Source organism: Bison bison, unplaced genomic scaffold, assembly GCF_000754665.1.
Source record: "Bison bison bison isolate TAMUID 2011002044 unplaced genomic scaffold, Bison_UMD1.0 scf7180017849302, whole genome shotgun sequence".
In the NCBI taxonomy this organism is placed as follows: domain Eukaryota; kingdom Metazoa; phylum Chordata; class Mammalia; order Artiodactyla; family Bovidae; genus Bison; species Bison bison.
Genome location: NW_011479875.1, coordinates 26,944 through 43,202, shown reverse-complemented (window position 1 = coordinate 43,202; position 16,259 = coordinate 26,944). Strand labels below are relative to the sequence as shown.

The following is a 16,259-nucleotide window of genomic DNA, read 5'->3' as shown; positions in this document are numbered from 1 at the left end:
TGGGGGCAGGAGGAGAAGGGCACGACAGAGGATGAGATGGCTGGATGGCATCACTGACTCGATGGACATGAGTCTGAGTGAACTCCGGGAGTTGGTGATGGACAGGGAGGCCTGGCATGCTACAATTCATGGGGTCGCAAAGAGTCGGACACGATTGAGCGACTGAACTGAACTGACTGACTGATGGGCTTCCCCTGTGGTGCAGTGGTAAAGAATCTGCCTGCTAATGCAGGAGACATGGGTTTGATCCCTGGGTCTGGAAGATCCCTTGGAGGAAGGCATGGCAGCCCAGTCCAGTATTCTTGCAGTTTATACGGTAGCAAAGAGTTAGACACAAATGAAGCGCCTGAGCATACACGCACGCAAGGTGTATCATGTCTTAGCCCCGTGGGCCTGTGTTTGGGGGGATGGGTCATAGTAAGACAATGAAGCTGGACTCGAAGATGTTTGTGGAAGTACTGTGGATGCCCTCACCGTGGCCTCAGCCTCTGTTGTTCCCAGTTTAGGAGCCACTGCTGTGCCCATTGCACAGGGCTGGGAGTGCTGGGAGTACTGGGAGCACGGAGGCTGTGGCCTGTCCCAAAGACACTTATATTTCACTGGGTGGAGACGCCTCCCCAGAACCCTCTGATGATCCCCAGGTCTTTTTTCTGCAGCTGTTTGAATTGAACTCAAGAATAATACTGGGTAGCCTTCTCTGAGCAGCCAGTCTTAACGGACACTTGCCTCCTGGTTTTACAAATTTTAAACATCCAGTTAAATCCTGTCCAGGATTTAATAAAATTTTGAAAGAGATAAGAAATGCTGGCAAAGGTACATGTGTTTGTAAGGAACGTGGCATGTATTATTTGTAGGCTCCCCACTTAGATGTAAAAAGGTGCTTCGTATTTAAATTTACTGTTGCCAGACGACCTGTGTTCAAGCCCCGGCTCTACACCAGGGACCTTTTGCAGATCACAAGCCTCTCTGAAACTATGTCTCTCCCACTATCATGGAGAATGGAAGGATACCCTTGGGAGTTTGCTCTGGGGCTGCAAGAGGGCCTGTTCAGTGCCTGACACTTTTGTTGGGTGCCCAGTGAGCCCTGAGGTTTCTCCCTGGTCAGATACCCAGAGTGCTCTTCTGCTCTGTGCAAGGAGCTGTCCCTTCCCTAATGGATGTCAGACCCCCAGGTGAGCCTCACATTGGCCATCCTGGACTCATGTCCATTTCTGTTCCCTTTCTAGCTGGCGACAGTCCTTGGTAAACCTGTGCCAAATGTGCATGGACAAAAAGGTTGACTTTTGGGTGTGTGCCCTGCCTGTACTGCACCACTGCATGGACCTGTCCCCGCCAGCCCAGGGCTCAGTCACGCAGCCTGAGGACACCTGGGCAGCCCTTGAAGGCATCTCCTTCTCGGAGTTTCGGGAAACAAGACCAGATCAGTAAGTTTTGGACCTGCACTCGTGTATGTAAATTTTAGAATCATAACTGTGCTTCCAAGATCTCCAGTGGACTTCCAGTATCCACTTACCTCTCCTTCTAGTGATGGAAGTAATATATTGCTTCCTTTAAAATTACTTCTTTAAAAAGTTTTAAACATGCAAGAAATGGAAAACTACAAAAAAGGCCTGCAACCACAGAGATAATCATACACTTTGGCCTGTGTATTTGCAGAGCTGTGTCCAAATGTGGCTATGTGGGTGCTTTATATATTTAAAAATAAACCACAAAAGATAGATTATTTATTTTTCTTACAGTTGTATTGAGATATAATTGAGGTACAGCACTGTTGAAGAAATACAGCATAATGATTTGACTTACATCATGAAATGATGACCAATGATAAGTTTAGTGAGCATCTGTCATCCATAGGTGCGAAATTAAAGAAACAGAAAAAAAAGTTTCCTTTTTGATGAGAACTCTTTGGATTTACTCTAACAACTTTTATGTATAATCCACTGTACTGTTAATTATATTTATCATGTTATACATTATGTCACTGGCACTTATTTATGTCTGGAAATTTGTGCCTTTTGTCTGGTTTTGTCCAATTGTCCCCCACTCTCTGCCTCTATAATAGATCATTTATCCTGTTTTATTCTGTTTTCCAACTTCCTTTTTTCACTTAACAGTGTATTGTATCAATTGTATGAATGATTTTATTTTTGCCAGTAAATACACACCTATTGTAATGACTGCTTAGTGTTGCAAATTTTATTTCGCTAGTTCTCTCTTCCTGGACACCTGGATTGTTTCTGCACATTCGCTTTGTAAGCATGTTTTGATGCACTTCTTTGTAATTTTCCGTGTCCAATTATTTCCTCAAGATAAATTCCTGAAAGTGGAATCGAAAAAGATCAGTGGCTTTGCACTCTGTAGGTACACAGTGAAATACCATTTTGAGGTAAGCAAGGACTTTTTAGAGAAGACACAGAAAGCACAGTCTGTAAAAGGAAAATGGTAAATCAAATTTAAGTACAAAAACTAAATAAAAAATACAAATTCAGTCAAAAATTAATATTAGCAGTTATTACCAAGCACAGAGAACATTCCCCACTTACTTTGTCTTTTGTCAAAGAAACTATTCCAAGTCTCATCTGCTCTCCCCAGTCTAATAGGATCTAGCCTGTAGGATTTTAGGGACTGAAATAGTGAGCAAGCTAAATTAAATTATTGCTTCCTCACTATTATTGAAATCTTTTGAAATTAAAGCCAAATTAAGATTATTTATAAAATTATATATACTTTAAATGACTTTCAAGGGTCATTTATCTTGGAGACCAACTGTCTAGAAGAAATTTAGCTGGAGAATGACAAACATTAGCATTGGTCTTAAATATTGTATCTTTCAGGCAAGAGTGGCCTTTAGTATGTAGTGAAGCTTTATCCACGTGTTTCTCGTAACCTCTGTCAGTTCTGTGGCACTCTGCTGTACAGTATTTTCTTTCACACTGTCATCTTTTTGGGTGTCCAGGACAGTGTTACAGAACAGAATAATTTAAAGACCTTCCCTGAACTGGGTTCATGTAGAATCCAGGGCATCATGCATCAACATCTTAGTTCTTAAATTGTTACACCGACAATGGAAAATGGCATCAAAAGTTAAACCAAGAGTTTTTGCCATATCCAGCAATCCTACTTGTGGGTGTATTTCCCAAGGAAATGAAATAAATATCTCAAAGAGATATCTGCACCCCTATGTTCATTGCGGCATCATTCACAATAGCCAAGATGTGGAAACAACCTAAGCGTCTGTCAGTAAATGAATGGATAAAGAAGAACTGGTGTGTATGTGTGTATACATATATATGAGTATATATACACACACCATATATATGTATACATGATGAAATATTATTCAGTCAGGAAAGCAAGGGGATCCTGCCACTTGCAAAACATGGATAGACCTTGAAGGCATTATGCTAAGTGGGATAAGGCAGATAAAGGCAAATACTATAGATATGATATCCCATATGTGGAATCTGAAAATAGTGAAACTCACAAGAGCAGAGAGTTGAATGGTGATTACCAGGGCTGGGAGGTGGGGAAAAGTGATGATGTTTGTCCAACAATACAAACTTCAGTATTCTGAGGACAAATTAATTCTGGAGAGCTAATGTACCACCTGGTGATTCTAGTTGCTACTATATTGTTTACTTAAAAGTTGCTCAGAGATTAGATCTTAAAGATTCTCATACAGAAAAGAAATGGTAACTGTATGACACAGTGGATGCAGGGATCAAGTGTTGTTACTGTGGTAATCATTGTGCAGTATGTAAGTGTATCAAATCAACCCTAAACTTACAGTGTTATATGCCATATTTCAATAAAGCTGGAAAATACTTAATTCTTTTTTCTAAGCTTTTTATTTTGTATTGGGGTATAGCAGATTAACAGTGTGGGGATGGTTTCAGGTGAACAGCGAAGGGACTCAGCCATGCATATACATGTATTGAAAATGCTTAATTCTTGGTGAATTTTTTTATTATTGTGGTAAAATATACATAACCTACAATTTTACATCATTGTAAAATGATGTAAATTTTACATTTATAATTTTAATCATTTTAAGTGTACACCACCACCACAATGGTGTTAAGTACATTCACTCTGTGGTGCGACCAATACCTCTATTCATCTCCAGAACCTTCCATCTTGTAAAACTGAAACTGTGTTCTCTATAATCAGTAGCCTATTCTCCCACCAACACCAGTCCCTGGTCCCCACTACTCTGCTGTCTGTCTCTATGAATCAGACTTCTCTAGGGACCTCACATAAGTGGAATCAAATAATTTGTTCATTTGTGAGTGGCTGATTTCACTGAGCATCTTGTCCTTAGAGTTCATCCATGTTGCTGAATTCTTAATATATTATTGTTTACTTCTTATTTGATAGAGTTGTTGGCATTTCCAGAGCTTTCTAGATCCCTTCTAACATAATTTTAATTAACTTTGTTTCTTTTACCGATCTCACTGCTACCCTTTTTTTCTGTTACAATTTTCCCTTATAAGGAATCAATTACTCCAGCTAATGGAAAAAAACAGATATTTGCTGAATGTGGATAAATATCTATTCCGATCCTGGTTCAGTTTGCTTCCTCTGAGTAATTTGACTCCTTACATGGAACACCTCATTGATTACCTGAGTCAGTGTCCCCCACGTGTCCTGGACTGTCTTCTAGGGACTTGGTACCGTCTGCACGGACTTCAGGAAATCTCTCAAAGAAACCTTGAGGTTTGTTGTCTGGAATCGGCTCTTGAGACCTTGCTTAACAAAAGCAGGTCAAAAACTAATCAGTCAGAGTTTGTGATTTTCCTTTTCTGAAAACCTGATCTGGTAAAGCACTTAGATATAAGAGAACTGGGAAGAGTCAATATTTCTTAGGGTAAGGGGTTAATTTACTTGAGTTTATTCTGTTTCAGTAAACAAAATTCAATAAAACAACAGCCTTTGGATATGTGAGATTGTGCAAGTCAGGGTTAGAAGTTATCCTGCATGCTGGTCCACTTCCTAATTGCTATTGTCCTTTCCCATTTTGGGGAGGAGAAAATGGTTTAATTTTAAATCCTAAGTTTTAATTGTAACACGTATAAGATTAGTACTTGAGCCCCTTAAAGCTTGTTTATAGAAAGAAAAGTATTATGCCTTATTATGTCGGATTTTTTTTTTTTTTTTGGTTCTGTTTTAGCAAAGATAGTGGCATCATGATTAAATCTTCCCTTTTTTCTTTTCTTCCCCACCATAGAGTATTGAGAATACTTTTAAAATGCTGTTGTACCTTCTGGATATTTATCAGGAAAAGTAAGTAGAAAAGTAAAAGGTAATCTCTCTTGTACAAGATTATCCCTTATGATTGGGTTTATGCCATATTTGCTGTCATTAATGTAAGGCCATAAATTAATATATATTCCACTTTTTTTTCAAGGTGTTGATGTAATCATCCAACTTTTTTAAAAAGGGAAGAGCACAGAAATCAGCTGCTAACATTTTAGTTTATTTTCATCTAATTTTTTTCCTGTGCATTTTTGTCATTTATTTTTAAGTGATTATCATCATATTACATATTCATGCTTGTGTCCTGCATCTTATCAGCATTTAGTCTTCAGATTTTTTTTTGCAAGTCAGAGAAGCTGGAAATAAATACAAAGGTAGCTTTCCATAATGATCTGAAGTCATTTGCTCCTGCAAATATGTGTGAGCTCTGACACCCTGGAAGCACAGTGTACAAAATGAACAAATGTGGGAGAGAAGGTAATTTTTTTAGATTCTCGGAGCACTGCCAGGATGACCTCACCTGAATTCTTAGAGTGTTCAGGATGGAGGTGGGAGTGTCAGATCTTCATTAACACTAAGCACCTGGGACTTCATGGACCCCATCTAATTCTGTGTATTACAGAATCACCCCAGTAATTCCTGTCTCTTGCCACCTTCTAAACCCTCCTCTGATCAGCTCTCTACCTCTCAGCTCTGGTCATGTATCAGCCAATAAGCAGGTCCACTCAGAACTGAAAGAAATTTCATGCACAGGACATATGCTTCTAGCATTTCTTTCCTTTTTTCCCTCGCTGTAGCTTACAGATTCTTTTTTTAAAAAATTGTATGGTATTTGAATCTTTGGTAATATCCATCCTTAAGATTTTTTTCGAACAAAGGAATACACTTGGAAATAGTTTAACTTGCTTTTGTTAAAATAGTTCAGACCATGGAGGCAAATCAAAAAGAGTTTTATTCCTTTTTATCTTAGTCACAATTTCAAAATTAATGGAAATGTTCTGGATGTTATCCTATATGGGATCAAGTACATGCCTCCCTTGTAGGCGTTTTAAAGGGCAGGAACTTGTCATGAATAATGGGTACTGTTTTCTAATTCCTCCTAAATTACTTCATTCATTTCTCTCAACTCTTTGTGGGTTAGGATTCTTGAGGAGCCCTTGATACAGTCCTACTTGACTGTGTGCCTGAAACTTCACGAAACTACCTGCAGAATATCAAAAGCCCACACGTTTTATGAGATGCCTGCCTTATCTGCTGAGATTGTTCGCAGAATTATTATACTTAAACCTGTAGTGGTAAGTGGAACATGTACACATAATGCCATACCCAGCAGAGCTATGGAACCTGAGGCATCCTCTATTCAAAAAGGAGATAGGCTGATTCTAGGATTGCTGGAACGACAGAGCGGCTGGTTTCCGCCATCAGATGTGTCAGTACATACTGATGCCGGCTTTTGTTCTGCTCACGAGGCTATTTTGGTGAACCAGGATCTGCATGCTTGCCCTCCGGGGCTTACATTAGAGGGAAGAACGGAGGAAGGAGGCAGTGCAGGACTTCAAGTGTAGAGTATTAGCTGTAACTGGGTAAATTCAAGAGCCCAGCAGGTGGCCAGGACTTCAAGCAAGAATCTCCCCACCCAAGTGCATATTCATGCCTAGTCTTTCCCACCTGAGCCTTTTTCCTGTTCACTGAAACTCAAATACAGTAGCAAGGTCCACACACCTCAGTGCATACCTAAGAGCCTTTCCACACAAGCACCACCTCCTGCATCAAGCTGTAGGAACAATCCAGAGTTCTGGGCCCCCTCCCTCCACACCTCCCACTTGTAAGCAGTCTTCTGATTACTACCACCACAAGTTAGTTTTACCTGTCTTGGAACTCTGTCCTTTTTTGTGTCTGGCTTTCACTGCTCAGCACATCTCTGAGATCCATCTGTGATGTTGCATGTGTCCACAGCTCATTTATCCCATTGTTGTGTGGTCTTCAGCCGGTGGAGTTTGAGCTTCCACATGAAGGTGATAGATGATTTCCTATTCAGACCGACCATTTGACAAGTCAGAACTGTGACGTTAGTGATATAATTGAGTGTGTATTTTATCTTTGTTCCTTTTAGCTCTTCTTTTTTAAAAAAATACCAAGGGAACATTTAAAAATAAACATTGGTAGGATGATTGCTTTTTCCTGAAGTGGATATTGTTTAAACCATCCTAGGCAGGTGCCAACTTCTAGATAAACTGTGTTCAAGAAATGTGAAATTTGTTAGTTACTTATGGTATATGTCCCTGCAGAAATAACTATCCTGAACATTGGTTGGGATCTCAGATTAGTGTAACCACAGTCTGGTCCAAATTCTCTAAATGTGCCATGAAAACAAAAAGCTTTGCAAAACTGAAATTAAATAAAACCAAAGTATATGAAGAAGTTTTGAACGCTTTTGGTTATATGCCAATATAAAGGGTTGATAGGATTGACGGGATATCAGGTGGAGAAAAACAAGGAACAAAGGCGAAAGTTCTAAAGAAGATATTTAGGCTTGGGTTGCTGCTGGTTGCAGGGCAACCCAGATGGAGAAGAGAGGTGCTTGGCAGTAGGGATGCGTAGGAGGGGGCAGTCCAGTGAGCACATAATTGCAGCACAGTGGGTTAACACTAAACTGGAATGTCCATAAGGTGCCCTGGGAACACGGGGCCTTTGCAGGGGCTGGCGTTCCCACAGAGTGAGAGAGCAGCATGTGCGTGTCAGGGAGGAGAGGATCCTGCTGCTCTGCAGGTAGGCTAGCCTGGCTGGAGATGGAGCCTGGGTCTAGGCTAGGGCAGATTGCAGATGGCGTGCACACCCTGCCAAAGTTTCTGGATCATTGGAGAAGTTGCTGGCCCATTTGGTGACTTTCAGTTTGGGCCAGCATGTCCCATTTTCAGCTGAGAACTGTTGCTGGCCCACACCACCCATATCCTGTGTGCTATTCTCCCAGGATAGCTGGACCCCTGCCCACACATAACCCAGCCTACCCCTCACACTCTGCCCAGAGCTCCCTGAATCTTTCAGGGGAGAACCTGCCCCCACAAACACACCCAAGACTGGATACAGCACCCTTTATGTGTTAGTTGCTTAGTCGTGTCTGACTCTTTGCAACCCCATGGACTGTAGCCTACTAGGCTACTCTGTCTGTGAAATTCTCCAGGCAAGAATACTGGAAAGGGTTGCCATTTCCTTCTCCAGGGGATCTTACTGACCCAGGGATCAAACCTGGGTCTTCTGCTTTGCAGGCAGATTCTTTACTATCTGAGCTGTTGGGAAGTCCCCAGCACCCTATATGTGCCTTTCCTATCTTGTTACTTGCCCTGTTTACTGATTGTACTGGTCTCCCACTTAGCAATCAGCTCCTTGGGCAGCAGCCTCACTGTGATGTCTCTAGCCCTTGGGCCCACCATCTCTGGAAGGAGGGAGTGACACCAGCAGATCCAGTTTGGGGGGCCTTGGCACTTACACAATCTGTGGGACTTGGTTGAAGCAAAAGAGAATACACATCAGAACTGGGAGAGGCCTCTTTCTAAGTGGAGCTGATGGCTGTATCCACTTTGTGGTAAAGATGCTTCTGATGAGAAAGGGAAGGAGAACAGGAAAGAGGAATCCCTATCCCTAGAGCCCTCAACCCCCGGGAAAAGGGGCTTTTCAGGGGGTGGGAATGAATGGAGAACCTCAAGGAAAGAGCACCAGGGTAGGGATTTGGGTTTCCTCCTGGCCCTAGCATGTCAGTCGGGGACAGGGTTTTCACGAGCTTGGCTCTCTGAGCTGCTGGAAGCTCTGAGCCCGTGGTGCACCCTTCTCCCTTGTCTGTCAGCCTTTCTCCACTCAGAGTCCAGGAGGTCTACTGGTTGGTGAGGCAGCATCGCCTCTGTTATAGTTGCCTGGGGTCACTTGAGGGGGCATCCACGCCAGTGCTTCTCCTACCTCGACTCCCATGCTGTCCACCCAGAGTGAACCTGAAACACCGGGGAAATGAAAGTTCTGTGAATGTGCAGGCTCTGCTGGGTGCTCAGGTGGCGTCAGCCGCAGAGGCGGGTGGAAAAGTATCTGGATGATGCTTTGGGTTTGCCATGTGGGGTTGATTCAACTCCGTCTCTCTCTTGTGGTGACAGGATTCAGCAGGAGGGCTGGGAAATGAAACTGGAAAGAAGAATTCAGTAAAAACGGTCTTCCAGGGGACCCTCGCTGCTACAAAATCTTGGCTTCGGAAAATGTTTACAATGAGCATATTCCAGACTGGTTCATCTGTCACCTTCGCTTACAGCAAGGAGATTGAGGTAAGCCAGTCCAGTGCAGGGGACACAGGGGTCTCCTCTGCAGAATGGACAGCTGCTGCCCTAACAGGACTGAGAGCATGGGCTCTCTAGTGGGTGGACTGTGGTCCCCACATCAGTGGTGAGGCAGCGGGATGGGGAGACAGAGCTTGTTGGGACATGGTGGCTGGTGGGGAAGGGCATTCGCGTCTGATGCTGTGCTGAGGCTATGGGTCAGGTTATGATGTTGACAGTAGAAAATAAGATGAGAGCAAGGCCTCCATGAGAGGGAAACTGGGCTGAGCGGCAGCTGAAGGTGAGGAAATTAGAAATCAGACCCAAAAGGTTGGGAGGCAGGGAGGGCTTCCAGAAACTGAGATGCGGACAGAATCTTATGCTGGGGAGGAGGAGGAGGAAGGGCCTAAAGCTATTGGCTCCAGGACATAGTTCTAGAAAGTGCCATGAACAAACCAAGCAAGTGGCCCTCTGACTTAGGCTGTTGTCTTCCAGGGATACTTTAATGAGATCATCATAAAATCACATCACTGAAACTGTGTATGAACAAAAACAGATAACTCTCACCACATCTCAGTCTTATTCAGATATATTACCTGTCCACACCAAGGGGAGAAGATCATTGATGTGAACACCCAGAGCCCAGAGCATCAGTATTCTGGCTCAGATGATAAAGAATCTGCCTGCAATGTAGGAGACCTGGGTTTGATCCCTGGGTTGGAGGATCCCCTGGAGAAAGGAATGACAACCACTCCAGTATCCTTGCCTGGAGAATTCCATAGACAGAGGAACCTGTGGGCTACAGTCCATGGGGCCGTACAGAGTTGGACATGACTGAGCAACTAACACTTCACTTCAGAGCCCAGAACTCTGACCACTCACCCTCACAGGGACAGAGTCTAAGGTCAAAACAGAAAAAACATACATAAATCTTGCACTTGGTTTGGAAGTTTTGTAGTTGGGAGTGGAATGAGTGTAGCAAGTCTGAAGCTTTGTTGTGTGTACTGTAAGGCTGGGCAGATGGACACAGGGGTTGCTGCTGTTGGAAGCTTGGGCTCTTTCTCATTGGAGGAGGGAACATGTGGAGCAGGGGAAGGGAAAGGAGGCCTATTGAAAAGAGCTAGAGGTGTAGTGTGAACTCATGATGTAAAAAGCAACGTTTCCTAGCTCCATCCACTGAAAGGGCCTAGAGATGGTGACACCCAGGTCTGTGAGCACACCCAGCCATGGCTTCTAAGTGCCATTCCCTCTAAAACACAAAACAGAAAAACCCCTGTGCCTCTGGAAAGAACAGCAGATTCTAAAGGTGGGGCTGAAGAAATGCAAGGCCAGCCTGAAACACCTTGTATTACCATAAAGTAAAAGTACTTGAAATCAAGTGGTGACATTTCACAAGCAGACAGGACCCAGGTGATATCCTAGGATATACCCTGGAGGGCAAAAGAATGATTGTGGGAAAAAGTGGTGAAATCCAAATAAAGTTAGTGGCTTTGGTGATGATAATCTGCTGCTGCTGCTGCTAAGTCACTTCAGTCGTGTCCGACTCTGTGCAGCGCCATAGACGGCAGCCCACCAGGCTCCCCCATCCCTGGGATTCTCCAGGCAAGAACACTGGAGTGGGTTGCCATTGCCTTCTCCAATGCATGAAAGTGAAAAGTGAAAGTGAAGTCGCTCAGTCATGTCTCTTCGAGACCCCATGGACTGCAGCCTACCAGGCTCCTCCATCCATGGGATTTTCCAGGCAAGAGTACTGGAGTGGGTTGCCATTGCCTTCTCTGGATGATAATCTATCAATGCTAATTTCTTGGTTTTCACAACTGTACTATGGCTTCGTAAAGTGTTAGCACTCGGGTTCATTGGAAGTCTCTGTACTATCTTTGCAATATTTCTGTTCATCTAAGATTATTACATTAAAAAAAAAAAAAAGGAAACAGAAGCTAGCCTTGGGGGGCTCTCACTAGCCAAATCTGAGGCAATTTGAATATCAAAATGAGTAATGGAAATGAGTAATCTCTAGTATCATACTAGAGATTATCATATTAAGTGAAGTAAGTCAGATGGAAAAAGGCAGATACCAAATACTATCACTTACATGCAGAATCTAAAATACAACACAAATATCATAACCTCAGATATGCAGATGACACCACCCTTATGGCAGAAAGCAAAGAGAAACTGAAGAGCCTCTTGATGAAGTAAAAGAGGAGAGTGAAAAAACTGGCTTAAAACTCAACATTCCAAAGACTAAGATCATGGCATCCAGTCCCATCACTTCATGGCAAATAGATGGGCAAACAATGGAAACAGTGCAGACTTTGTTTTCTTGGGCTCCAGAGTCACTGCAGATGGTGACTACAGCCATGAAATTAAAAGATGCTTGCTCTTTGGGAGAAAAGCTGTGACCAACCTAGACAGCATATTAGAAAGTAGAAACATTACTTTACCAACAAAGGTCCGTATAGTTAAAGCTATGGTTTTTCTAGTAGTCATGTATGGATGTGAGAGTTGGACCAGAAAGAAAGCTGAATGCCAAAGAATTGATGCTTTTGAACTATGGTGTTGGAGAAGACTGTTGAGAGTCCCTTGGACAGCAAGGAGATCAAGTCAGTCAATCCTAAAGGAAATCAGACTTGAATATTCATTGAAAGCACTGATGCTGAAGCTGAAGCTCCAGTACTTTGGCCACCTGATGCGATGACTCATTGGAAAAAACCCTGATGCTGGAAATGATTGACAGCAGGAGGGGAAGGGGATGATGGAGGATAAGATGGTTGGACGGCATCACCGACTCGATGGACAAGAGTTTGAGCAAGCTCCAGGAGTTGGTGATGGACAGGGAAGCCTGGTGTACTGCAGTCCATGGGGTCATAAAGAGTCAGACACAACTGAGTGATTGAACTGAACTGAAATAAAACACAAATGAACTTATTTATTAAACAGAGATAAACCCACAGGCATAGAGAATAGACCTGTTGGTTACCAAAAGGGAAAGGAGGTGGGGGAAGGATAATTAAAGAGTTTGGTATTAACAGATACAAACTATTATGTATAAAATAGATAAAAAAGATCCTACTATATAGCACAAGGAACTACCTTCAGTATCCTGTAATAAACCATAACGGGAAAGCAAAAAAATGTTTTCACTGTCATAAAGGAAGAAAGAAAAGGCTGGAGAACTCCTCTAGAAAGGAGACATGATAATGCCGTGTGTCCCTCAGTTGGACCCTGGACCCAGTCAGTTGACTAGTGAACAATGGCAAAATGTGGGCAGGGAGAAAGATGAGGAAGATGTCACCTGAGTGAACGGACCTCAGACTGACACCTGTACTACTGTGTGTAGTAGAAGGGCCATGGGGTTGGGAACGCCTGCGCAAGGGCCAAGGGGCATGGCATCTGCAACTCTGGTTCAGCAGAGACAGTGCCTGTTTCTAGAAAGACTAAAGGGAGCACAAAAAAGAAAGAGACAGAGCAGCCACTTTAAATGTTGGGGAGTCTAGCTGAAGGTATGAGTGTCCTTATGCTGTTATTGCAACTTTCTCTAAAGTTTGAAATTCTTTGAAATTAAAACAGTGGAGGGAAATCCTTTCTGGACGAAGAGCAGTAGTGGACCTTAGTGGTGACCCGGCCCCCTCAGGACCCTCTGTTTTATAAGGCTAAAGTGGGTTGCCCTGATTTACCACTGACGCAGCAGACAACTGGACAAAAATGAGTCTGAACCAACGTGTCCTCAAAGCACTGTGCTCTTTGTCTTACCGTAATTGTCTTCTTTCATAGAATTCCACGGTGGCATCTAGCTGTCTTACTGGCTGTCCCTTACTTGTGGATTTTGCAGGTCTGGAGGCGACTGGTGGAAATAAACTTCCCCGTGGAGTATGATTGGAAGGAATCCTTGCTGGGGGACATGGCAGGGAGGCTCAAACAGGTACTGAAAGGCAGGGGATGTTCTTTTTGGAACCAGACCACGTGGACTATCCAGTACCTGTGATGACTGCATTTGAATGGACAGGGATTGGGGTTCAGGTGACTGTTTCTGATTCAGCCTTAATAGTTCGACCACAGATGGTATCCCAGAGAAGAATAAGGGCACAGTTTCTGGCCACCAGGGGAACTTTGGCTTGTGTGAAGCTCTAATAGGCACTAACTAAGCCTATGTGCTCTTTGCTCTAAGAGGCCTGTTGGTGACAAGAGCCCTGTTAACCCAGTGAAAACTGGGGGAAAACACAAAAGTATTCTCCATTTTTAATTGAGGCCTGTGACCCTAGAAGATTCAGCTTTTTAAAAACACATGAGTCTTATATGTAATTGTTAAATGGGTCTTTTTAGGAAAAAGAGAAGCAAGGAAGAAATCTTTTTAAAAAGTTTACCCGTGTTTTGCGGGCTTCCCTGATAGCTCAGTTGGTAAAGAATCCGCCTGCAATACAGGAGACCCTGGTTTGATTCCTGAGTCCTGAAGATCCGCTGGAGAAGGGATAGGCTACCCATTCCAGTATTCTTGAGCTTCCCTTGTGGCTCAGCTGGTAAAGAATCTGCCTCCAATGCAGGAGACCTGGGTTCAATCTCTGGATTGGGAAGATCCCTTGGGAAAGGCTACTCACTACAGTATTCTGGCCTGGAGAATTCCATGGGCTGTATAGTCCATGGGGTCGCAAAGAGTCGGATACAACTGAGCGACTCTCACTTTCAGTTTCACTTGCTTTTTGCTGCTGTGCCGGATGCTTTTTCTGCTAAGTAGGTTATTTTGGCCCTTTTGGTCTAATGGTTAGAAGCATGGAGGACATGCTTCTCATGGGATGGGAAGAAGGCCACAGTAATAGGGAGCTGATACGACACTAGGAAAGTGAAAATTACTAGGCTGTTTGCATTGCACAGGGTCTGAGACTGTCGCACCCCTAAGCTCTCACACCCTCGTCTTCCCGTCTTGCAGGAGATGCCTCTCTCCCAGATTTTGGCCTTCTGCAGCTCTCACTGGGTTGCTGCAGGTGCAGAAGACAGTGTGGCGAAATGCTTTGAGATGTGTGCCATTGAAGCCGTGGGCTCGGTCTGCCAGGTGAACAACCTTTCCCACTCAGAACCGCATTTGGATGCATACTTGCTTTCTGACATCACCAGCCAAAGGCTATTAAGCACTGCTGGTTCCGAGACTCTGCACCCAAGCAAAGAATGGGCTCTGGGCAACCCCTCCCCACCCTGAAATCCAGTACTCTACCCCTTCTATGAAATGCTGCTCAGCTTCCTGCTGCTGTTTTGCATCATAGCAGCTCACATGTAACCTCCAGCAATCTTGCAGGCTTTTCCTAAATGCCTCATTATTATCATTGCCACTCACCCACCCTTAGCTTTATCACTTGCTTACCATGCAGTAAAAGACCCCAAAGGTTAACAAAGCATTATGGAAGAAAAATGTTTAGAGTTGAAAAGATTTTATCAGTTCACTTAGGAAGAGAATTAAAATGTGTGTTGTTTGTAGACAACTTTAAAATAATTACAGTTAATAATACCAAATGGGGTCGCCAAGAGTTGGACATGACTGAGCGACTTCACTTTCACTTTTCACTTTCATGCATTGGAGAAGGAAATGGCAACCCACTCCAGTGTTCTTGCCTGGAGAATCCCAGGGACGGGGGAGCCTGGTGGGCTGCCGTCTGTGGGGCCGCACATCAGTCGGACATCAGTCGGACTGAAGTGACTTAGCAGCCGCAGTATTATGTTTAATGTTTTTAATAATGTGAAAGTTCCAAGAAAAATGGCACTGAGCGAGAGAAGAGGGGGGTAATTTGTGGGTTCTGTCAGTATCTGTCTGTGGCTACCTGTTTCCACATCCCCAATGTTCAATCTTAAGGAGACAGTGGACAGGAAAATGGAAATGCCCTCAGAAAAGTTAAGTATTTTATTTACTCTTTTGGCTTTTTGACGCATTGTAAAACTAGTTATGAGAGACTTCTGAAATGCTGTTGGGTAGGTAATTTGCTTCTTTATTAAAAAGTAAATCAACCATATAACCTTCTAAATATCCCTCTCTCTATTCATCTTTTTATAGTCTCAAACCAGCATCCTTGGGAAAATCTCTTATAATGACTTGCAAAAATGTGGCAACCTTGTGTCTGCTGTGATCACCAAGTCCTGGCCAACAAGTAGAGGGGAGTTTGTAGAGGACATGGGTGGGGTTTTGAATCACCTGCTCACGTGGCCAGACATCAAGCACCTCTTCAAGTTATATGGTATGTTCATGGAGGGTGCTTGGAGCATCTGTCCAGTGGTACCTCCTGACTCAAGATTGGCGGCAGAGTATTTGATCTGTTAGTCAGTTAGATCGGGTTGATGTTTGCCAAATGAAGCAGCTTGGATGGACAGACCCAGGAAGGCTCAGAGTATCTTGTATTATAATTGAGAACTAACACTGAAAGCCACCATTGATGAAATAAACTGCTATACTAACAGCTACTGGGCTGACGTAGTAACCTCAGACCAAGAGCTGAGGTGGAGAGTGTAATGTGACTTACCTAAGGTCTCGCCGATAATAAGTGTTAAGAACTGAAATCCAAACCCAGTGTGTCTGTATCTAAAGCCCTGTCTTTATTATTCTGAGATCCATGTAAGGTCACCAGTCCAGTACTGGTGACCTTAGCAAAAACTAAGTACTGCCTGATTCTCCCACCCCTACCCTCCATGACCCCAGAGTTTGTGACCAAAGAGGGGAAATGTGTATGC

At 43.5% G+C, this 16,259-nt stretch overlaps 1 protein-coding gene across 1 annotated transcript in view; it reads left to right on the top strand.

Annotated features, from left to right (window-relative positions):
* Nucleotides 1-16,259, top strand: part of LOC104993660 (E3 ubiquitin-protein ligase RNF213-like) — a gene marked incomplete at its 3' end in the record, with an annotated part of 80,563 nt that overhangs the window by 40,721 nt on the left and 23,583 nt on the right. Inside the window, exons 12-19 of the mRNA XM_010846989.1 lie at nucleotides 1,227-1,424; nucleotides 4,494-4,716; nucleotides 5,228-5,283; nucleotides 6,398-6,551; nucleotides 9,396-9,560; nucleotides 13,384-13,473; nucleotides 14,476-14,598; nucleotides 15,589-15,769. Coding sequence (XP_010845291.1) covers nucleotides 1,227-1,424; nucleotides 4,494-4,716; nucleotides 5,228-5,283; nucleotides 6,398-6,551; nucleotides 9,396-9,560; nucleotides 13,384-13,473; nucleotides 14,476-14,598; nucleotides 15,589-15,769 — 1,190 coding nt within the window. The remainder of the gene's footprint in view (nucleotides 1-1,226; nucleotides 1,425-4,493; nucleotides 4,717-5,227; nucleotides 5,284-6,397; nucleotides 6,552-9,395; nucleotides 9,561-13,383; nucleotides 13,474-14,475; nucleotides 14,599-15,588; nucleotides 15,770-16,259) is intronic.